Source organism: Rattus norvegicus, chromosome 14 (genome assembly GCF_021556685.1).
Source record: "Rattus norvegicus strain SHRSP/BbbUtx chromosome 14, alternate assembly SHRSP_T2T, whole genome shotgun sequence".
Lineage (NCBI taxonomy): Eukaryota > Metazoa > Chordata > Mammalia > Rodentia > Muridae > Rattus > Rattus norvegicus.
The window spans coordinates 57130918-57156264 of NC_141547.1; the positions used below are offsets into that span (position 1 = coordinate 57130918).

General features: G+C 34.4%; 1 protein-coding gene across 6 annotated transcripts in view; it reads right to left on the minus strand.

The window, feature by feature from the left end:
- Pcdh7 (protocadherin 7) overlaps nt 1-25347 on the minus strand; it is a 427066-nt gene that overhangs the window by 201564 nt on the left and 200155 nt on the right. For 3 of the 6 annotated variants that reach the window (NM_001401429.1, XM_087583796.1, XM_087583795.1), the window contains 1 exon segment: nt 18165-18381. In NM_001401429.1, the coding sequence (NP_001388358.1) occupies nt 18165-18381 (217 nt within the window). 6 annotated transcript variants of the gene reach the window in all.

Below are 25347 nucleotides of genomic sequence, written 5' to 3' on the forward strand. Positions count from 1 at the left end.
TCGCTCCTGAGAGACACAGCCAGAATACAGCATATACAGAGGCGAATGCCAGCAGCAAACCACTGAACTGAGAATAGGACCCCCATTGAAGGAATCAGAGAAAGAACTGGAAGAGCTTGAAGGGGCTCGAGACCCCATATGTACAACAATGTCAAGCAACCAGAGCTTCCAGGGACTAAGCCACTACCTAAAGACTATACATGGACTGACCCTGGACTCTGACCTCATAGGTAGCAATGAACATCTTAGTAAGAGCACCAGTGGAAGGGGAAGCCCTGGGTCCTGCTAAGACTGAACCCCCAGTGAACTAGACTGTGGGGGGGAGGGCGGCAATGGGGGGAGGGTGGGGAGGGGAACACCCATTTGAAGGGGAGGGGGGAGGGGGATGTTTGCCCGGAAACCGGGAAAGGGAATAACACTCGAAATGTATATAAGAAATACTCAAGTTAATAAAAAAAAAAGAATACGTTCAGAGGCTCTAATTTCTGGTAGAAAACAAAATAACAAATACATTTCAATAATCAATTCATAGAGACTATTAGTACAGCCCTGAGTTCTGTTGTCTGCCAAACCAAGCTGACCGGGGTAGTTACTAGACTCAGATTCCACATCCTATCATGAACTTTGACCTAAGGTTTCCTGTGCTGTGAATCCAATTAAAGATCCTACTCCAAAGAGACTGATCCATTTCTTGTCAAGACACGAAGTGTATTGTGTATGAAGGGCAAACAAGTAAAAGCAATGTATGTATAGAATGGAATCTGCTGTGAAAGAAAAGTGCTTCAGAAATAAATGCTTATTTTAAGTTTCCCTCCATCAAATTCAGATTTGCACAGCCAGGCCGTGCATGATTAGAAATGCCAAGGGCATAAATCTGGACAGGTACCTGCTCTGCAGATATTGCTGCAGCATCCGTTGTCACTAGGCATCACTGGAATATTAGCCAACATGTGTATTAGATTTCTTTACAGAGATGCTCATGTTCCTACAAGCCATCATTTCAATAAATCATACAATATATAACTTTCATTCTCACATTTACATTACCAAGTATTTTATGGAGCAATTTTCTTAGCCATGGCGGTGAGACTGTGCAATGATGTAAATAACTGAGTACCATTTCCACATCAAATCTTTACCTCAGAAGAGAAATAACTGCTGTGATTTCCCGAGAATACAATTCACTATTAAATAGAATTCAGTGAGCAGTTGGGTCTATCTTGATTTGCATCCATGAAGGATTATTACCAGGAAAATCCAAAAGACTTTATTATAGCAACCATTGGAGAAGCCAACGACAGTTATGGCTGGCTTCCAGGGCTAAGAAAAAGAGCATAAAAAGCCCAATATGCCACAATACTGAGAGGGTTATAATGAATAAACCAGTTCATTTACATTGGATTATCACAGGTTTTCAACAGCGTCTAGAAAGATCAATTCTATACACATCTTTCTGAAGACATAGAGGTTTTGTTACTGTTTCTGAGACCGGTCCACATAACGCTGGCAAGTCTATGCACTTTCATAAGCTTGCATTAAGAAAAAATAAATCCCTACAAGAGAGTTTTAGGTATTAATATATTAAAATGGAAAAAATAATTGATATCATTCAATGAAATATCCTTGAAGTAATATTTTAATACTACAATATAACCTTATTTTCAAACATACAATATTACATCTTAAACCTGATAGGCAAAAACACCCTTGAAATAGTTAGGAAAATATGTTAGATTATGTCAAGATTTTTGTTAGCATTTTAACTAAAGAATTTTGTTGTATGCCACGTTGGTGTTTTAAACACTAAGAAAAGATAGCTGTTTTCAAGGTGCATACACTACAAAATTCTAACGCAATTTAATAGAAGTATGTTTACTGTAGGGAATAGTACATCTTTAAATATACAGTGTTCCATATGGTATGAGACTACCAGGTCTGCTGTGTATGAAGCCGTTGATGATAGCTGATCACTTCCAAAATAAAATTATTTTTGAACACATAATTGAATTTATTACTCAAGTTATTTCCAAGATATTTTCTTACATGCTTAGTCCAGACTGCTGACTTGAATGTGTGTGTGTGTGCATGTGTGTGTGTGTGTGTGTGTGTGTGTGTGTGTGTGTGTGTTGACTGGTGGTATGTATATATGTATGTATGTATGTATGTATGTATGTGTATGTTTCTACAGTGAGCAATGCAATGCTCTGTGTTCTTAAAATTAATTCATAAATTTCAAAAATACATATCTAAACTATTTAATAACTTAAAAGTCAAATTCCATGCATGTTAGTCCATAAGATAAAAATTTTCCACATAGGAATGCACAGAAGGAAGAACTATGTAGTTCATAAAGCCTAATCAATGAAAGCAGCTAAATGAAGTGCAAAAATTATTTTAAAATGCCCCCTTCACTCTAGGGAATCAATGGCAGTAACCTTTACGTAGTGAGAACGTGCGCCTGTGCACTAATATGTATCAATATTTCTCCAGCTGCTAAAATGAAAAGATAGCAGAGGCAGACATCTTGCCACGGAGCTGCACTGTGCTATCTGCTCTCTCCTTTCTTGAGGAAGTTGGGAACAGCCCACAGCACTTCAGAGATGCTCTGCCTCCTACCCAGGAGGAAAATGAAAACCTTTACACTAATAGGAAGATATATGTGACGATGACAAAAGAGCAGCGGGGACAGATGGGGGCTGAGATCTGCTTAATGACTAGGTCAATTAGGAGCAAACCTGCGATGCCAAGTTCTCAGTGGAATCAACTATTTTTACCTGAGCCTCTTTGCAACCCACATCGTTTCTGCATGTGCTTTCCCCCAAAATATGTGATCATATAGGCTAAAGTTATTTTTTAAATCAATTTTTTCTTCCTTTAATTTATTTTTTCTCCCTTTAGAAGGAAAAATGACACATCTTAAATGCTAGCTCCAATGAAGTATGAATATTTTTTGTAAGGCAGAGATGCTCTTAATTATTGAAGGATTCAATAAGATACGAAGGTTAGAATGAGGAAACGTGTTTTTAGTTATTTTTTTCTGTGTACATAATATGATTCATTTTCCATGTCTTCAGGATGACTATTTGAAATGTTTTTCATTTCATTTGAACTAGTTACTATAGTAAATGAACCTTTGTAGCAGAAGCAAGTTTAAGCAAGCCTAGTAATTCAGATCGTTGGTAGGTTTAATTAAAGTATTCTTTACAGAGTGAAATACCCACATTTTCTAACTTGACCACATACAATTAAAAAGGCGTGGCTTCTCTATCTTTTGTTTTGAGGTAGTGATTTGCATATGAAATATTTTTACTATATTTATAATCAAAAATTTGTCGAAAACCTTTAATTTTATAAATGTAGATGATTTTCTCCTGACTTGAGACGTTCAGCTTTCCTCCACTGTGCTAAAAGTACTAAGTATCGTGTTCATCACTGATTTCTCACCTACTACACTGAGTGGGTTTTCTAAATAAGAAGGAATGGTTTAGTCCAGAATCTGATTTTTCATGTGTTTCTTTCATAGGTTCCTCATATATTATTAAACAGTCTCACCACACACCCCCTCCACATGTGTTTGCGTGAGTGTGTCTGTATGTATATATGTATAAACTACCAATGAAATAGAGCTATCAGAATTAAAGTGTGAGTATTAACCTGATGTTCATTCTTACCCTATTTGTGATAATTTATTTTAACCTATTATTCTTAAATCACTAACAAATGGCATTAGCAAAGACAAACACATTTATTAGTCTCTTCATGACTAGGTGACATGATCACTTAACTCAGGTCAAAGCGATGTTCAGATTGGTTCATATTGATCAAATAAGAGATTGCTTTGTGCTGAACACTGAAAAAAAATATGCTATGCTTTCTTCTGTTCTGCATTTGATTTTCGAGATTTGTTTGTTTGTGTTGGTTTGTTAAGGCTAGTTACCAATAATATAAACCTGGCTTGCTTAAACCTGTCTAATAGGTCACAGAACTTGTCTCACACAAAATTCACCTGTTTTTTAACACGTCCCAAGGGTTATATACAGGCACGTGCCTATGAGCAGGGTTGGCTAAGCTTTTAAGTAAACCAGTACCTAAGAATAATTCTTTGCAAAGGATGACAGGCATAAATTTATTGCTTGTGTTATACAATAAAGTAACATGAGAGCAAGTGCTTTGTTGAGAAGAACTAAACAAACAAAGGCTTCTACTAGATATACAACAAAATCTATTTTCATAATTAATGTGTTTTAAAGGCAGAAATAGCTTGGTGATGAAGAAATGGCTAAGTTATTAAGAGCATTAGTTGCTGTTCCAGGGGACCTGGTTCAATTCTCGGCATCTACAAAATGACTCATAACTTTCAGTACCTCCAGTTTCAGGGACTCTGTTACCCTCTTTTGACAAACATATGCATGTACAAAGGATGCATACATAAGTGCAAAAACAATTTTTAATTGCACAAAATAAAAACAAATCTTAAAAATACTGTCCTAGCTAAATATTTTATGCATTGAATCAGATAATGCAAATGTAGTCATTTGAATATAATAGAAGTAAAACAGCACAAAATTAATAACATCTAGAATGTATTAGACATCAAAGATTACTAGGTATTATTTTTACATATCCACATTTCATCTGCAAATATAGAATATTGTATTTTCATGAGGGTGATTCCATAAACAGGTTGATGAGTAATACCCCTTAGTAGGTAGTTATGTACAATAAAAGCATTGGTTTATCATCATAAAATTTATGTATGCTGCTGATATTTTACTTTTAGATATTTAACAAGGCTGATGCTCCATTTTTTAAAATAAAGTTCTTGTTATTCTTTCCTGGTGGTTCCTGTGTATAGGTGCATGCATTTCTAATTCATTGGTCTCTGATAAGAGACATTTCTAATGACTGGGTTGCTCTTTTCTTTTGTGCTTACACTGTATTGTAATTGGTTGCTTTGCTGTTAAAATGATCTGAAATGCTCCAAAAATGTTGATTTTAGGTTTATAAATGTATTTGGCTTAATTAGCAATTTCAATGACTATCTGATTAAGTGCTATGAATTGATGCCTACTTGACAGATCGTATCCACTCTGATATTGACCATGATCTTTACAAGGCTTTCCTTTTTGTCACTAGGATATGCTACTATTTGTAATGCCTTCAAGAACTACTTTGGCCCTGACACTGAAGATCCTCAATAGATATTGACCAATATCTTGTTAGATACTCATTTCTGACATTTACTATGCTTCATAAATAAATGTAGTAAAACTTATGCAGGCTTCTTAAAATGAAAAGTCATTTGAATGGCAGAAAACAAAAGTGACATTACAATGTTTTCTTTTTCTAGTGTTTTCATATAATTATATTTGTGATAAACACTGGAACTTGCACACAGCAAATAAAATACATGTGTTCTGAACACAGAGCATTGAAATCCATTAGAGAATTTAACAGGGCAAAAAGAAAAATCACATTCTTTGTTAAATTAAATGACAGTAAACAGTTGGTATATTATATTTAATATTACAAATATGATTTCTTTATTCACATAGAAAAGGGAAGTATATTCAAGAATTATTTTAACAACTGTGTAGATAAATAACCACTTACTAATGATATTATATTAATGAATAATGATAATGTGCATTTGTGAGCATACACGTGTGTGAATATGTGAGTGGGTCTGTGCATGAATGTTACTGTATAACTGTATAATAGCTTATGGAGGTAGCTGAGACAATGACTGTCATAGTTTTGTTACCATAAACAGGGAAATGGTATGCAAATTCATCCAGCATCTCTTGTTCAGATTGATGGGGTTTCAGTTACAGCTCAAGAACTGCAGCTGTAATTATTTGCATGAAGATATACTAAATTATAATTTGAGAGGGTATAATGTAAGTTATATTATAAAGGACATTTAAAACCCATGCTAATGAGTGAAGGCATTTCTACAATGTATCCCAAAGGAAACAAGATAGTCTGAAATAATATAAATATAATGACTTTTGATAGAGGATGAATTGTTTAATTACCAATGGTCATAGATTAAGTCCCAGTAAGTAGAAGTGGATGGAATGGTGAGTTCAGGCATTTAGACAGAGGAATAAGTTCACTAGAGGAGAGTGAAGCTGACTCTGGGAAAGCCCTCTAACTTTCTTTGAGAAAAAAAATGAGTATCAGAGGAATCCAGGGCTTTCTATTATTAAAAAACAGGTAATATAGTTCTCTTTCTTTTTACAAAAACTTTAATACACCAAGAGCAGAATAATCTACTCAAGAGTTTTGTTTTCTTGGCATTGTAAAAAAAATGGTGGCCACTTAAGAAAACACACCAGTGTATCTGTAAACCCATGGGGCAATTGATAGAACTAATTTAATGGTTTCTTGATCCTAAGGATACTCAGAACACTGAGACATGGGCTGCAAAAGAAAAGCACGTGGACATGATTTCAGAAAAGAAGATAAAAACAGGCGAGGCCTGAAATAGGTTGGAATTAAATTTCAGATCTTCATTATTCTTGGAGAAAGAGATGAACCCAGGTTGTCCAGGAAACTAGCAGAGGCTTTCAAAATTGAATTTTCAGAGAAATGGTGAAGGCTGAATGCAATTGATCACATCTCATAAAGGGCAGTGAGTTGAAAGGAAAGATCTCTGATAAAAATATGCTTCAGAGTGTACGGGCTGCTTCCTGCCACTTGTTCAAAGATGATGTATCCTCAACATTGCTTCAGTTGATGTGCAGGGAAAGAAGAAAGATGGGACCCTGGGAACCAATTTTCTTCAATTTGGTAAATTGAAGGCATTTTGCTACACGTAAGAACCAGAGTTATGCTTATTGGGCCAACTATGTACCAGTCTGAGAGATAGTTCTTTATAATTTGAATAGCAAGCATCACCTAGGCAGATTGAAAATTAGCATTATTCTTGAATACTAAGATACTGCAAACACAGGCAACTAGATTAACAGGTTATATCAAGTTACATGGTTTTGTTATGCATATATTTCCAAAGGTAATGTTGAGAAAGTAATTTGCATATCTTAAGAAAGACTATGTAAATCCCTTAAGGCAGTGAAGTGGTTTTGAATCTATGTGTCATGGTCCCTTTGGGTTCATATAGCAGATATCCTGCACAGTAGATACTTACATTACAATTCATAACAGTAGCAAAATTAAAGTTATGAGGTAGCAAAGAAAAAACTTCATGGATGGAGGTCACCACAATATAGGCAACTGTATTAAAAGGTAACAGCATTAGGAATCTTGAGGACCATAATCTTAAAATATTAAGTCCTAAGGAGGAATGAAAATAATCTCTAGAGACATGGAATTGTGTTAGAACCTAGTACTGATAAGGGTAGTAAGTGGAAGAATTCTAAGTACTCAGTGCTCAGAATACTTTATCCAGAGAGATTCTTCTGAAGGTCCAGTCAGGCCTGATGGGTCTGAACAAAAAGCTCCCCTGAGTCCATCTTTCTCACAGAGTACTTTAAGAAGTATAATCGTTTCCCAAGATCTCTTAAGTAAAGGCTATTTCTTTTGGAAGAAAGACCATCCTACCTCCACAAAGGACATTCTCAGGTTCTAAATTTGTTGAATCAATATTGCAATTTGACAACACACTCATACTGCTAAGAAGCAGGTACCAGTTTTGGCTGTAACTCTAAGGCTATGACAGAAGTTTACTTTTTGTATCAGGAAAATAATTCTTAATGTAGTTTGCTATACTATAGCTTTACATATTGTTGTCACTGCTCCAAATCAACAAACAGAGCATATCCTAAACCAAATAATGGATATATCTAGAACTATTAAAAAAACAAATACTTATCACTTCCCATTTTTCCTGAGAAATTATTACATAATGATTATTATAATAGGCCTATTGAACTATAAGATATTTCACCCATATAATCCTTCCCATGAATTCCTAATAAGCAACGGTGAACATAGAGAAAACTTATGTGGCATTGATGGTTACATTTGCACAGGTAACACAAAATAAAAAGGAACAGCCTCTTGGGAAACCATTATTAGGAAGTCTTCACATACACGGGATGCACATATTAGGAAGTATTCACACAATTGGAGGCATTTGTCAATTGGAGTCTCACACTCATTGACATTGCGCCCTTGTGGTCTTATGTATGAGATGTGACACTCTCAGACGATCTTTGTGCTACACAGTTCAAATGTATTTCCCTATCCATTTCCAGTTTCATGGTTTTCTGTTCTAAAGCACATCTACTTGTTTTGTGCTAATCTGATCGCACTATTCACTATTGTAGTATCAAGGATATTTGAATCCCAATACCAAATGCTTCGGTGACAACCATAGTAGTGATATGATCACCCACAAATGTAATAATTCAAATATTCTTTTAGTTCCAACTCTGTGAAAGGGGCACATTTTAAGCACAACAAAACAAAAAAATAGTATAAAAGTCCTCAGAGAGGACCAAAACTGGTTTCGGTGAAAAAGAAATCATAGCATTCAAGGAAAGACAGCAAAAGTAATTTGTTAGAAGTTTCAGACTCTGATGAAAATTTCCTTTAAAAAATAGCTTGAAGTGAGAGCATGAATTGAGAAGTCTTGACATCAGTTCATTAATATGGATAAAAAGGATACACTCAGTGGGTTGCCTTTGATAACATCATCTTAGAATTTCTCAAATATGTACTTACGCTATACTTCTTGATTCCAGTTGTTGCAGTCATCTAAGGTCAACTGACTCAATATCAGCAATATGTACCTCCTGGTTGGTCTGTAACTAAGTATCCTGTCCTCCTCATTGCTATTTTAGTATCACTCACTATTGCCTAAAACTCTGTATTTCTGCTTATCAAATATTAGACTCATTTATATAACATATGTACATACATATATTATATATATATACATATACATATGTGTATGTTAACATTCTATTAAAAGTATAAGAGAATACATGTAATATAAGTGTCTCCTCCAAACAGACTTTTACTGTTAATATGCAACAGTCTCAAGAAAAAATTACCTTTTATAGCATAAGTGTTCAAGTGAAAACTATGACAAACTATGACAAATATGTCTTAAAAATAAACATAAAATACAATCTGCACCAAGCTGCCTAAAAATTTCTTCCTCACAATACATATACATGTATTCCCCTGATATGTCATCCATTCTAATTTACTTATAACATTTTCTATTCTTTATTACTTTTACACATTTTATTATTTCCACAAAATTCTATACTGCAATATTTAAGGATTTAGAAAACACAGAACATTCACGTTTGGCTCTTGAATTGGAATTTAATAGACTAAAGCTTTATTCAAAAATCAATGGTTGCATTTAGCTCTGAATTCTCCTAATATTCCAAATTCTGGATTTGTATAGAGTTTCCACTATAACTATATATGACCTTTCTCTGGGGGTTTGGGTGTAGTGACATATGGCCTGGGATATAAGAGAAACAATACATGCAATTCAGGAGAAGAAAATGTAGCTCATAGTCCCGCAATCTCAGAGCAATGTGCATGTTGTAGATCGTGTCCTGTTTTCCAGGGATCTCACTGAAGTAGGCGGTGATCATTTTACAGCAGATATTAAAATAAAAGAAGGAAGGACATGTTTAAAAATAAGAAACTGTATGAAAGAAGACTTTGAAACAGCTTGTGGCAGATTTTATATGTTTACTTCTGAAACATTTTCAGCCTTGACACAGTTTTCATTTGTACACATATAGGGTGAAAGGTCATTTCTTTGACCTTGCTACATATAAACAGTAAAGGTTGTTTGGAGGAGGCATTCAAATCTGCATTGTCTTGCATGTTTGATAGAAAGTTCATCATATTTTCTTGAGAGTAATAGAAATGGAAACGAGATAATAAGACACAATATTAAAACTCTGCCTGCAAGAATGCGGCAACATTTAACCAAATCAAGAATTTAAAAGAAAGAAAACAAACTCTCCCAATTGTAGATAACAATGGAATATGTCACATATAAAAATAATTTCCCAGAAACAAAGAATGAAGTAAATTGTGGGTTTTTTTAGCCTAAAGAAAATAGGCATATCCAATCTATTATAATATAATCCACTTATGCTCTTAGTCAGGGAAACAGAATTGGTCTTCTGAACATAGGAATGACATAAAAACACTCTTAACAGGTTCTTATTAAATTTAAAAGGCATTATTGGTAGAATAAACATACTTAGTATTGGCCATTTTTATATGCAAGGAGAGAGCATGGACATACAATTAATTTGTTTTATAGTGTAGGTCTGAATCTGGTTTCCACTGCCAATTATGTCAATATTAACTCCTAAAATTTTCAATGACTCTACTTAGCCCTAAAGATTCTCTCTCTCTCTCTCTCTCTCTCTCTCTCTCTCTCTCTCTCTCTCTGTGTGTGTGTGTGTGTGTGTAATGCAGATTTTAAACAAAATATATTAATTTATTCCCAAATTTTGGGATGAAGGGGCCTATAAATCTCTGTGGAGTAATAGCTGGCTTGATCTAAGTTCCAACTTTCAGGGCAGTTAGTGCTTCATAGTGAGACAAGAATGTGTGTGTGTGTGTGTGTATGTGTGTGTGTGTGTGTGTGAGAGAGAGAGAGAGAGAGAGAGCAGACAGACAGACAGAGACAGACAGACAGAGACACAGAGACAGACAGACAGACTGAGACCTGAGAAGTTGATCACTTCATTCTAAGTTATCTCCAGTGTCCTTGTAAAAGAGTAAGGCCAGCACTGTACCTGTAATCCTAGTGTAGTCTCTGAGAGACAAGATGCTTAGAGCTCAAGGGCCACTCACAGTAGTAGGATCTATGAGCTCTAGATTCAGTGAGAGATTGCCTCACAAAGGAAAGCTGACTACAATTGAAGGAGAATCCAAACAGGAACTTCTTGTGTCCACATGAGTGCCCACATATGTACATATACATTTCAGATGTATGCACACAGATACAAGTTACTGTTATGAACAGTAACTTGATATAACATGAATGATTCAAATTTCTCTGTTTAATAATGAAGCTTCAGAACCAGTGCATTAATTGTATTTAAACTGTATTGAATGCAGGTGAAGAGAATAGGAGGTAAACAATACGCCTAGGCCTTCTTCCAGCCTGTATCTTTATTCATGGAATAGAAACACATTTATTGATACATTTTCCCTATCCCTTCTTTATTTCTTACATCAGTCAGAACTTCCTCAGTGTGTTTTCTCCTCTCTGCATCATATCTAGTTCACTACAACCAAGGCTACATCTCCTGACTGAAAGAGCAGCATTGTGAATGCAGGGATTCTTTTTCATTTACTCAAGCTTCTTCACAAAGCCTTAGTCATATTTCAATTTCAATGCTTGTTTATTCAGTCAAATGAATAACCATAGCTTTGTTTCCATATAATCATGAAATAAGGGTTATAGGCGATACTGTTCTACAAGGCTTTACTCAAGGAGAAAATGCTTTGCTTACAAAAGAAAGAAAGAAAGAAAAAAGAAAGAAAGAAAACTGCAAGAGACAAGGTTTTCCAGTGAACGTGATTGTTGGGGGGAGGGTGGTAATGGGGGGAGGGTGGTAATGGGGGGAGGATGGGGAGGGGAAGCCTGTATAGAAGGGGAGGGGGAGGTTAGGGGGATGTTGGCCCGGAAACCGGAAAGGGGAATAACAATCGAAATCTAAATAAAAAATACTCAATAAAGAAAGAAAAGAAAGAGAGACAAGGTTTTCTCTACTAGAGAAATATTGAAACTAATAGTTTCTCAGTAAGTGAACTATTATGCAGAGGGTAGGCTGGCTAGCACACTTTCAAAGACCAGTTACACTGTGTGTGTGTGTGTGTGTGTGTGTGTGTGTGTCTAAGAAGGCTCTTAAGATTATCTTCATATCTCACCTGCATCATATTTTCATACATTTTCTGTGTAAAAATATCTGAGGAGAGGAGAGAGAGAGAGAGAGAGAGAGAGAGAGAGAGAGAGAGAGAGAGAGAGAGAGAGAATGTGCCTGTGTGTGTGTCAGGCAGGAAACATTATAATCAACCTTTAAAATAACTAAGGAGCTAAACAGCCAATGTATTTTCAATTAAGGGCAAAATTACCCAGAAGTGCCATGCCTTGCATTTTTGATGGAAACAAACCCTCTAACAGACCTCCAAAGTTACCTGGAGGTTAGACGAGAACCCGTTGTCTTTTTAAATGTCATAAGAGCAGCAGAGTGCTGTAGCTTTAAAGGACAAAATTATAATCAAAAGGGTAACACAGCAATGTATTTTTATCAGTATTAATTATTAATGGTGAGATTAGAAAAGGAAGGACTGGGAGATGGGCATGCATATTAATTGAACACCCCATTCATTTTCTCTGTAAGTGAGAGTATTTTCCAGTCACTCAAAGGAAAATATATACAGTACAAATAATGGACTCAACTGAAAAAACTGAATATAAACTGAAAAATCTTTTTTAAAAGGAGATATATACATATACATGTACATATACATACACACATACATATGTATACACACACACACACACACACACACACACACACATATATATATATATATATATATATATATATATATATATATATATATATAATTTTGACACTGCCCAAGTAGAGCTTTACTGAAGGAGGAAATGCTTGGCTTATAAAAATAAAAATTACCTGCAATAAACGAGGTAAACTGGAAGTGTAAATTTCAGATAGATTTGATGTCAGAAGACAGAAAGCTTTCTGCCAATCCTGATGTGCCCTTGCTCTGCGGCCTGGTTCATCCCCCTGACATCTCACCAAGAAGAAAACTCAGTACCTACTATTCATGGTGGGAATACATTAAGATCATTGTGTCTTTGTAAGACTAAACATTTAATGAAAACTTTAGATATTAAATTACATCAAATCTCCCTAAAATTAATAACAAAGGTTTACTGATCACCACATTGAATAAGTCATATTTATTTATAAATTATTCTAATTTCATCAAAATTGTTTTATTCCATGAAGATGAGGTATGTGATAGAAGAAACAGGTGCTGATCATAGTGTTAAGTAAATTACACTCTTAGAAAGAAACAAAAGTGGATTTCTAACTGATGCTATTAGTCTTTGAGACCCGAATCTCTCCACAGTGGTGGCTAATTGTCGTCTAGGACAGGATCATCTGAGACTATTTAACCTGTACTGCTTCTCTTACTGATAGGCTCCAGAGGAGCTGCAGCACACATCTTGATTGGTGGAGACCTGACAGCATGTGTAATCACTATCCTCTGTTTAATCGTTAGGGACAGGGAAGACCAAGGCTGTCTCACAGTGGTGGCCTACAAATTTTTTGAGGACATTTGGGAGGTAGAGATCCATATCATATATTGCTAAAAAGGTAGAAAACCTAGCCTCAGTGAGATACTAGTGACTGACTTGACAAGGAGACATGCAGAACTGTGAGAGTAAGTCCTTAGCAAGGACGACAGTCTGTTCCTATAGAAAATAACTAGAGGTATTTATTTTGAGTTTTAAGGTTCAGCTAATCACACCCTATATAAAGATCTTGGGACACATGAGAAGGTTTTGCAACATAGCTGGGTGTAAATGAAAACATCATAGGCTGACATCAACTACAAAAGAATGCATTAGGACTGTCATTAGAGATGGGTATTGGAGAAGAGGATGCTTGATTCCACAAAAAACCCTGCTTGATCTTTGCTCTCTAAGTGATTGGCCATTGGAAAGCATTCTCCTAATGACTGCTTAAGTTCTTCTGAATGTAATATGGAAACGTAATGCCAAAGAGAAAGTTGGTTCACAATGCACTGTATCATATTTTGACTTCCAGTATTAAAGAATTCTAAATTCTACTAAAAGCATGTGTAATAAAAAGATAGACAAGACATAAGATACAAATAAAATAATGGAGCCAAACTTTATGTTAAAATTTAGAAATGGGATTCAAAATTTAACTGCAAAAAAGTTAAATATTTTTTAAATATCTGGAAAGTAAATTCATGAGGTTTATCAAGGACTTAGAAGAATCAAATATTTCAACTTGTTTAATTTTAAAACCAGTCTAGTGGTCCATTATAAAAGTTTACCTAGGAAAAATACACGTACCATTCTCTTCCTTTGTCCATTCTTAGTCTGACCCAGTTACATGTCAAGCAAGAAGCAGCAACACATCCTTTACTGTGGAGTAACACCTAACACATGAGAAGGGCACTGAGGCCAGGGTGAAATACATCTCTTGCAGTGTGGTTTGAAGGAGGTCCCGAAACCGTCTCCCACACTGGCCTGCTTAATGGTAACATATCCACCCATCTGATCAGAGATCCTAGCTCTGACTCAGCCCTCTTATGATTAATGTGATAAATGCATTATCTACTATTAGGATGCATAGATGTTATGTGGGTTGGTAGGCAGGCCTTAGAATTACTAGTGTCTTGGCCACATTAATACACATAAAGTTTACTATACATCTCACAAGGAGATGTCTTTTCTCTTCCTCCCTCTTTCTCTCTCTCCCTTCTTTTTTGCCCCCCTCTCTCTCTCTCTATCTATCTATATATATATTCATATATAATGAGTGTATACATATGTACATATAGATATTTTATATATGAAACAATGTAGACTAAAAGATGAAAGAAGGATCACATGATCAGATGTAAAGGCAGAATCATAGGTTGTTGGACTGCAGGGATATTTGGAAGATAGCTTATTTCACTGCCATGAAGATAATCAGTCACAAACTCAGAAGAGTTATGTGGACTGCTCACCTCTGATGACAATGTTTGATCAGAAACTAAGTAGAGTGTTTTCTGTATCTGAGCTTGTGATATGCCAGATATATTAAAGGCATGTGTAGAAAAGGCAAACAGGCTTTGCAAAGTTGACTCAGAGTGGGACTTTTAAAAGAATAAATAGACCAGAGCTTCAAGGTGGGAACCAAGATAAATACAATAGCCCTAGTGAAAGTAAAATACCATTCCAAGAGAAATTCTGAAGTTTAGTTTCCTATCAAGAAAGAGAAAGATAGATATAGTCTATATTTGTCATTGAAGTAATGATGCTTTTGTGCTTTATATTTCTTCTTTACTTGAATTATCAATTCCTACATACAGGCTTTAAATATTTTATCATCCAACATTTTATTATAATTTTTTAATATGAACTCTATATTTTAAAATATTATTCCATTAAAATTTAATATATCATCAAATAACCAGTTACCTCATGTTTAACCTATAAAACCATCAACATTAAGTCATAATGTGGATGGTAATTAAAACAAAAGTAATGTATTAGTGATCATTGGCATGGATAAGTATATACTTTTCCTAAAATATCTTAAGCGGCATAAGTGCTGTTCAACTTTTTAGAGATTCACCAGAACTTCAAAATACTGACTCTCTATGCTAATCAGGTCACAGTAAATTATGTGCACTTTTACAATGTATTATTTTTCCCTGAAGTCGGACTATGTAAAGCTAACTAAACAGAAAAACAACCCATGTACCTTATTAATGAAATTATTTTTATAATAAATTACAAAAGAACAATAAAATTTTTAGTAAACTATAAATATATTTTAATGCATTTTGTTTCAGTTTTCAGTTTCAGTGACTTCTTGGGAAGGTGTCTTTGCCATCTTACTAGAAACTCTAATTTGTTTCTTTTGTGATATGACATAGGAACATTATATGCTACTGTGCTGCAAATTATCTTCTAAACTTTCCAATGAGACTTAATCCGAGACTCTTAGTGATGTGTGCACATTTTCATACAGGTTAAACTGAAAGAAAATATTTGAAAAGATAATAATTAGGAACTAGGACAGCATGTAAAATGATATTTTTATAGAGAATCCAAATGAAAATCGAAATAAATTCTGATTAAAAGCTAACCAACCAAAAAAACTGCAGATTACCTGAATTCCAATTAAATATGGCAAATGAATACTTGACCAGTTTCAGTTCCAATTCTATTTATACAAGAATGGCCCATTAGTACTGAAGATAAAATTACCAGAACTCAAGCAATACGGTTATACTTCATAAGTACATGAGAATTTATCAGACTTAGATCCAAACAGAACTGTTACTCAAATGTCAACTGTTGTGACTAGATTGTTCAGAGTGTATCCTATCTCATCTGTAATTATTCATAAATCAGGGACAAAATAGATCACAGGCAACAGATGACAAAGCATTTATATATATCCTGTTTTCAAGTGTCAGTCATATGTAGAAAAATTGGTGGTGATACTATGCCTTTTCTGTTTATAGAATTTACTATGTGGTTATGGAAAAGGACTGGAATTTATTTAGCAAATATTTTTCAGTGAACGTTCTACTCTATTTATATATTCCTCTGTTTTCTCCATGACATTCATGTTTCCTGAAAATTGCCCTCTGTGAGCTTTCCAAATGCAATTATACTTTAATTAGGCAGCATTTCCTGATTATATCTAAAATGCACACCATCTTTAAAGTAAAATAATAACAATAATAATAATAATAATAATAATAATAATAATAATAATAAACTAAAATGCCAGGATTATAAAACCACTGACATAAAAAATTGTTGATACAACATCCTCTTTATTTAGAGAAAAGAAAATACTTTTAAAAACAAGTAAAATTATACTATTATCGAAAGATAACTTCATATAAAATAGAAGCGTCAAATGCAATGACCCCTGTCTCACTAAGGATTATTCATATATATATTCACATGAATATATATACATTCATTTTTCCCAAAGAACTTTAAATACACTTGCCACTTGCCTTAAATATGTACTCAGCTGCATTTTAATTCACAGCAAAATTTTACACTCATTTAATAAAATTATTGACAAAATGTTTTTTTAAAGATCATGTCAAAGTCCCTGCCACATTACCACACACCACCATACACACAGATAAGCAAGCCTTATAGCCATGAGGCAAAATGCCATTTAAAGTCTAGAGAATTGATCAAGAGGTACATCAATCAACAGGCCCTGCTGTCATACTTAATAAAGATCAATACTTAGAAAGGTAATTACTCAGTGTGATTTAATGAAGAATACTTCACTTGGGGTCACTTTTTGATTTATGTATTACTGGACTTTAATATTCACAGGTACTAAATCAAAAGGGTGTTTTCTTTGAATTAATATACTGCCTTTAATATAATTACTATACATACCACCATTGAAGAAACTGGTATAAAACAAGAAAAAGGTTCTTTTTCATAAGGGGATTGAGGTGGTGAATGATATAAATCCATATGAAATTCTCATGCTTTTCTTGATATATAACTGTATCTCTTTCATGTTAGAAATAATAATAAAGTTAGGAAAAGATTTGCCACTCTACTCTTTGAAATAAACACATTGCTCAAGTGTTTATGGAGTACTCAAAATCTAGAAAATAAATAACACAGTTGTCTTTGGGTGCATGAGCAAATGTGAAGCATTTACGTGTACTATTTGCAACATAATTTTATGATATACAAAAGGCAGAGAAGGCCAATTGTGACAATTATGAGAATAGATTTACAATGAGGTAAGAAAAAGGAAAATTATAGTTTGTTTTTCCGTTTCTCTTGCAAAAATCGGGGTAAAGCATATACTTTACTGAGCGAGGAGTTGTAATGGCATTTAATGCGTGTTAGTGAGAGCAAGACACTATTGCTAGTTCCTGATCCGTTTCACCTGGCATTCAAAGCGAAGGGTTGGAAATGCGTTACTGAACATTCAACGCTGGAACAACTTAAGCAAAGTGTGTTCATGGTATTTACTTTCACTTAGGTTGGTTTGTGTTAATTGAAGAAATAGTTGCATAACAAAAATGAATAGAAGAAAACACTCAAACAAGACCTCCCTTGGTGGCTGTGATTTTGCAATTGTCCACTGAGTTAGCATTTTCTTAGTAGAAACTGCTCCCCTTTATATCTAGGTGCACTTATTTCTGATGCACTATTTTAAATGATGGTGTAATTTTATGAATTTTCTCTATAGAATTATGTTTCTTTATTTGTAAAGTTCTGTATTTTACCGAGTGTTTAGTATTTTAAAACAGTTTTGGTGTAATCTATTCTGTTTTTATTTTAGACTAACTTTTTCACAGGCCTAATTATTTGGGCTCACTAGCGTGATTATGTGTGTGGATGCTGTGTTTGCCCCTACCATTTTCCATATGCTCTGCCTCACCAACACTGCCATCCGGCGTGGTCCTCTCATAGTTGTCCTCTGGGAGTGGAAGGGCACCCAGTCTTGGCCCTGATGAACTCTTACTGCTTGGTGTTTCTGACTCCTCCAGCCCGCTGTCATAGCAACTCTGCAGTGACCCCTGATGTGGGTCCTGAGGCTGACTCACAACAGAAAACGTCACTCTACGAAACGGCTGTAAAAGAAAAGATTCTGAATGTCACTAAGACAGAAGATGGTAAATGATCTTATTTCATAAAATACATTAAATACATACTTAAAAATCTACAGACACTGATTCAATACAAAATGATTAAACAGGTTGAAATACATTTGCATAAATATATATATATATATATATTACCTGAGACAAGCCTAGAGTTTAAACTTTATTGAAAACAAAATCTTCTTTTATGAAACAAATGTAAAAGAATAATATTTTACCCACAAATGCATTGAAATTAAATGCACTAGTTTTATATATTTTTCTATTCAGTAATCTTTATGTTTTCCACAAATGGATTTATTAAAAAACAATGACAAGTAATTCTGGGAGGAACTAAAATACTAATCTGATCCATTGTTTAAAAAAATGTCATCTCAATACCACAAATGACATAACAACATTCAAATCAAGTCCATGTCGTACAGTCTTTTAATACCATGTTTTTTAAAATTCAGCTATAAACAGTGCAGTCTACAAAGGAGAATAGGTATGTGGTATTAAGAAATAATAAAGTATTTATTACTTTCATGCTATGAAGTATCTATTTAAAGTTATAAGGCTCATAGTAAGGTGATCTGTAGAACTTTCTTTAAAGCACGAATGGAAAATAAGTTAAAAGACTTAACTAAGTCTAGTTACCATACTTGTAGTTCATTCAAACACAGTAAAGCCAAGTACAATGTTTATTTTGTTTATTGCAAGACCTAAAGAAGTTCCAGCTAGAACCAACAAGTACAAATAATACAATTACAACATAATAAAATTAAAATAAATTCTAGTTTATTACGGGAACAACCTAATTCTGTATCATTCAGAGGGCAAACTGAAACATTAATGATATCTAGCATTGGTTATGTGACAATATATAACTGTTTTGTAGCTGTCTGAAATTTTTAATAATATTTCATACATAAACCCCTCATGAATTTCAAAATGACACAAATGTACATAATTATTATACTTTTAATCCACATTCTTCATTCCAATATGCAATATAAATTTCCAGCTAACAAAACATAGTATAAATTTAAGAAGTTTTTCTGAATGATTATAGCTCGAAAGCTCATGGTACAAAATTACTAATAATAACCATGTCCAATAGGACTGTAGAGTTATAAGGATTACCTGCACACCATAGGTTAATAATGAGAAAGTTAAGAATTGTGGCATTTACCCATAATTTATGAATTGGCTTTGTTGAAGACTAATATATGCTTCCAAAAATGTCTCCCTTATTCTAGTTATAAAAAAAGATTTACTATAAAACCTGCAAATTGCTGATATTTCTGCTACTATATCATTCTTTTTTGTGAGCTTAATGAAAACATACAGAGTATGCGAAATATTTTTCATCCTAGTTCAAGCTCTAAACATTGGTGGACATTTAATACCATTACAGGGGTTATAATATTTCATGGAATTGGGCAGGCAGTATGGAAAAATAGTCACATTTTCACCGTGAGCACTACATACATCATGGTACCAAACTCACTATCAATACATCCTACAGATGTGGCCTTTACAAAGAACTCTCACATTTTTAATGTTTTTTTATGATTGTTAGATTTGCACTAAGGAATCCGTTTTGTTTATCTCACTTTCATTTCTGTTTATATTTCCTCCCACTTACTACTATCAGGTAGCCAAAAAGTATCTGGAATTGCCTGAGGAATTTGCTCTCCCTTTGAAAATGTCATTACTACAGTTTTGTAAAAGCTACCCTTCTCTCTTCAGCAGACACTACTGAGCAGTGAAATTTTAAGGGAAAATAATCATGATCAAGATATTATATGGGAACAGTTTTTAAACAATGTATATGCATATGTTTAGAAATATACCAAATTTTAAGTGCTTTAATAATATTGAAGTCATATTATAATTAGCAAGTAAATATATTTATCAAATATCTTTAAATGTTACAGGAAAAATAGAACATAATAATTTCAAGAGTTTGCTTGCTATTTTATGCATTTGATTTCTGGGTGAAGAAAATATTTCCTGAACATTAAAGACTAAGGAACTATTGTTAAAAAAAAAAGATTAAGGGAGAGATTACAAAGGCCATGCAAGGGGTTAATAGTATTTATCATTCTAGAAAGAAAGTAGAAGAAAAGTTAAAGGTTATTCTTAATTCTACTTTAATGAGTTTCATATCTTTTAGGATCAGTTTCAACTACCAAAGCAAGAGTTTAAAACACAGAAAGACATACACTCTATTAATACAGAAAAGTGTGAAATAATTTTAAAAAATGTTGCTTCATTTTGTTATAAAAAAGTAATATTTGGGTGAAGGTAGCAAGTCGAAGATCTGTGGGGAGTTATTTCTTTTCCCCAATGCAATGCTACAATAGCAGGGAGAACCTCTATACTTCTAATGAAAAAGTGCGGAGATAAAAGAGATAGTTGCACAATGTGCTAGCTAAGGATTGTCATGAACCGAGCATTTCATTTTCTGGATCCTCTACCCCATTCTGACTGTGAATATTTTGATCTCCATAACTTATTTTAGAAGAGCATTAGAATTTTCAAATACTAAGTACTTTTAAAAAAGCACTCAATTCATCAGTTTCTTTTTATATGAAAGTTGTTTAACTTAGTACAATCTCTAAATGCAAATATTTATCACACTAGAACTCAAATTGAGCTCTTGTTCTTGTTCCCTCTGTTCTCTTGCTCTTCCCCGCTTTGTCCCTTCTCTCCCCATGGCCAGCCTCTACCCCTCTATTCCTCTACTACTTTCCTTCTCTACTCTCTCTCTCCTGCTCTGCCCTACTGCCCTCCTAACTCCCTCCTATGCCCTGAATAAACTCTATTCTACACTAAAACAAAACAAAAACAAACAAATAAAAACAATGAAAAACAAAACAAAAACAAAAACAAAAACAAAAAAATATATAGTGAGCAAAAACACACACACACCAATCATCTGATCCAAAACTTAGAATTCTGGAATATCAATATATATCACTATATGTTGTATGTTGTTTCTACTTTAAATATAAAAACTACTTCTGTGATGCATTTAAGCTGGTAAAGAAAACAAAGTTATATAAGAACTTTTTTTAAACTTAATTTTTCTTGGATATTTTCCAGAGGGGTTAAGGGGATAAGAACTTCACTTAAGTATAGATACATAGGCTAAAACTCACTCTAATAGTATGCCACAAATATTAAGTTAGTGTTTATGCCAATACAGAAAGAGCTAGAAGGAAGGGGAGAAAGAGAGATATATGGGGAGAATGTTGGAAGGGGATAGAAAGAGAAAGAGGGAGAGGAAAAGGGGAGGGAAGAGGGGAGACAGACGGGGAGAGAGAGGAAGAGGGAAAGAGAAAGGGAGAAGGAGAGAGAGAGGGAGAGGGAGAGGGAGATTTATATCCCATCCATCTTCAGGCTGAATCAAGTGAAGACTGTTATGTTTTACAACAAGTATTACAATACAAAACTGTGGTACCTCCAGATTTAAAGACAGACTAAATCAGCAAGGTAGACAGTATGTCAACTTCCTGACAGAAACAGTATTGTGTGTGTTGCTGTACTGTTTCACTACTAATGATACAAAGTAAAATAGAGTGAGGACTCCTGAGTTACACCCAATGTTGAATTCTTTAGAAAATTTATAAATAATGAAATGCCAGTAGCCACCACAACATAAACTAAATAAATCAGTGTTGAGGGTAATCTGCTCTAGAAACCAACAGACTCCCCACAGTGTCTACTGATTTTAGAATCAGTTATAGCATGTGCAGTTCTTTCCCGGGACACAGGAACATGGAACTGAAGGCATTCAAACTCATATACTTTGGGATATGAGAGACATTACCCTAAGGAAAAGCTAAAAAGAGCTACCAGTGATGGCAATGGATCTGGGGTTTGAGTAGCTGAATAGAAGTAGTCATTAATATATTATGATATCCATCGAGTCGCTATACTTGCATTCATTTTGTATGCAATATCTTTCAGGGCTTTAAAAATTATGTCCAGTGAAGAAGCTCAATGGCATGTGTATAATGAAGCTACCAACAGAAGAAAATTCTATTTAACCTGCTTGGAAATGCAAACAGGTCTTACAATTTATTAGACTGAAGTGTCTATGATGTAAGACAGAGTTTAAAATCAATTCAAAATTACCTAATGGGGTCAAAGAGATATGATTTTAAAAAGGAGTTGAGTAGAAAAGACTGAGCATCTTCGAAACTCTAAGGCAGAAGTTTAAAAAAAGTTCCTCTACACACAAGTTACTGTGATTATCTTTTGGATAATCTGGATTGTAGGGAACAGGGAGAAATGGAAAATAATGAAGGCACTTAACAGTAATTTTTAAATATATAAAAACAAGCAACTGTACAAATTAAAAGAAAAATGGTTTGTTTAGAGATGCATTTACTGATTCTTGTTATTGTTCTTCAATGTCATAGAAAAGTGTTCATTTTAAGGGGAATATGTAACATGGTAGCACAGCTAGCTGTTCAACCAAAGTTGCAAAGAGAATCAAAGAGCTCAGTGAGCACTAAATTAAGCAAAACAGAGGATTATTTTCAAAATAAACACAAAAGCAAAAGAAAATTCTTGCATGGATGCCTTTAAAAGGGTGTATACATTTTAAACAAGAAAACGTATGCATATTATACATTAAAAATAACTGAAAGAAAGAGAAAAGTAAATATTTCAAAATTCCCTATAGATTTTCTTTGTTACCTTGGCCAAGTTAGCTGACCTTTGGTTCTTATGCCTGAGGCCCAGGGTCTGTAAAATAGAGATAATAATATCTTTCTCTTAATTCTGGAAGAATTAATGAGATAGCTTATAAAAAGAGCCTTAAGCTCCCTCAGAGATACATCCTATAAAAGGCATAATACCTCAGGCCACTGCTAAATAACCAGAGTTATCTCTCATCATTTTAGCTTAGGTCTTTTCTCTTCTCCTTCTTCTTAAGGAAAATATAGAGGAAGCTAAGTAATTCCCAAACATTATAGGTAGAAGTTCTAACGTTCACATAAAATACTAGGCCTAATTAATGTTGAAGACCGCAAATTACTGAAGAACTAATAATGTGCATATAACAACCCCATATTTCAAGAGCTACTGTGATCACATCCTTCATTAAGCACAAACATGTTGGTGGTCAGTAAATTTATAAAGGCATTTGTCAGTTACTTTGAGGCTCCAACATTACACACTAGATGCTTATACTTGAGGACAAGATGGTAGTCTAACCACAGTAGTAGAGATATTGCCACAAATACACTCAAACTCCAGGTGAGACACGGAGTGTAATGATGCTTCTCTTCAACTCCCATGTGACTGAACATCATTAGCATTGCTTTAAAAGTTTCTATAGGCTGGTACCCAGCCTGCTGCAGTCTTTTTCATTCATTCATTCACTGTGTTCTAGTATCACATAAAGGCAGCTCTGCCTGCCTTGTTTTTCTGTTGTTGTGGACCTGGAGAAGGCAGCCTCTTTCTCCACTCCCTCCTTGCTTGGGAAGAGCAATTCGAGGGCAGCAATGTATGACCACAGTCATCATTTACAGAAACAATTAATTCCGTGAACTTAAAAGGACAACCACAGACCGTAATCATTGAAAAAGTATAAGATATCCAGGTGAAATTGAAAGTATAGTTTTGAAGAAACAAATGAATATTTTAAAACACATACACAATAACTTAACTTTATACATTCTAAATTGCTCGATCCGTTTTAAATTATCCATAATACCTGAAAAGCATTTACGATGTTTCATAAGACAATGCTTGTAAATTCTTTTTGTCTCAATTCTTTGCCAAATTCTTTGAAGTTACAACCTACAGAATAAAAATGTATATTTCTTTGTTAAAGTAGAGATCAATTTGAGGAAAATAAAGTGGAAATTCAAGTTCAGTAAGCCCTGTGTTTTACACAGTCCTCAGAGGGAAAGAGTAAACACGACACTGGGTTAGGAGTGAAGGTAGTTTGGCATTAGCGTCCATTTTTTATAACCAGTGTCAATATCTTTATGGGAATTTTATCTGCAAGAGGATGGGCCCCTAAGGATGCCATCTATTAGAAAGTAGCTCAGGTTCAATCTTTTCCTTATTGAATAGTGCAGTGTCTAACAGACAACTTTATTGGGAACTCTAAATCTGCACCTTCCCTTTTAGCTTCAGTAGTTTCTTCATAAATTGTCTCCTTATCTGGAACTCACATACAGCTGTCTCCGTCACATCAATTATTTCTGAATGGGCTGAAAGGCTTTTTTTTTATTTTTTCCAATTCACTTAGTTATGTCCATCAAACCGATTCTAATGACTCTTTGTCAGTCATAAAGCACTGAAAGAGTCATGAGGAGGCTCTTGGCGTAGGAGGAGTGCTGCATTCTATATTAAAAGCAGAGCTGTCTACTGCTGGGAGACCTTATCCTGCAAAATGAACACATGCTTCATGAATCTGCAAACATTCTCAGCCTGTGTCAGTGCTACTGAACAAACATACCTAAGATTCTATAGAGCATTAGTGGTAGGGTACTTGGCAGAAATCTCAAACAAACTTTTATCAGGTCTGTAAACTTTTTAGGGGTGCCTTCATATACTGAAATCTCAACATTCCTCCATACTTCAAAATGCCTGTCTTTCTTTCATGTCAATAGATGAAAGGATTCTCAAAAGACTCATGTTGAGACATGTGTATTCGTTAATTACCAAGCTTCTTTGGGGAAAGTAAAATAGCTATCTCTTGACTGGTGTGTGGATATATATTTTGACACTGTTGTTTGTATGTTCATGTGAGGGATTAAGAATCCAGAAGTATTTGTTAGTTCTACGGATGAGGGCTAGTTACTAGAAAACCAGCACTAAAGCCATGATTCCTCATGCCAGGAAGGTACAATCTTCCTTTCACTCAAGTTGTCATTTCGACTAAGGTTCTTTCTATATCATCGTATTTATATTCTGATTTTTCAG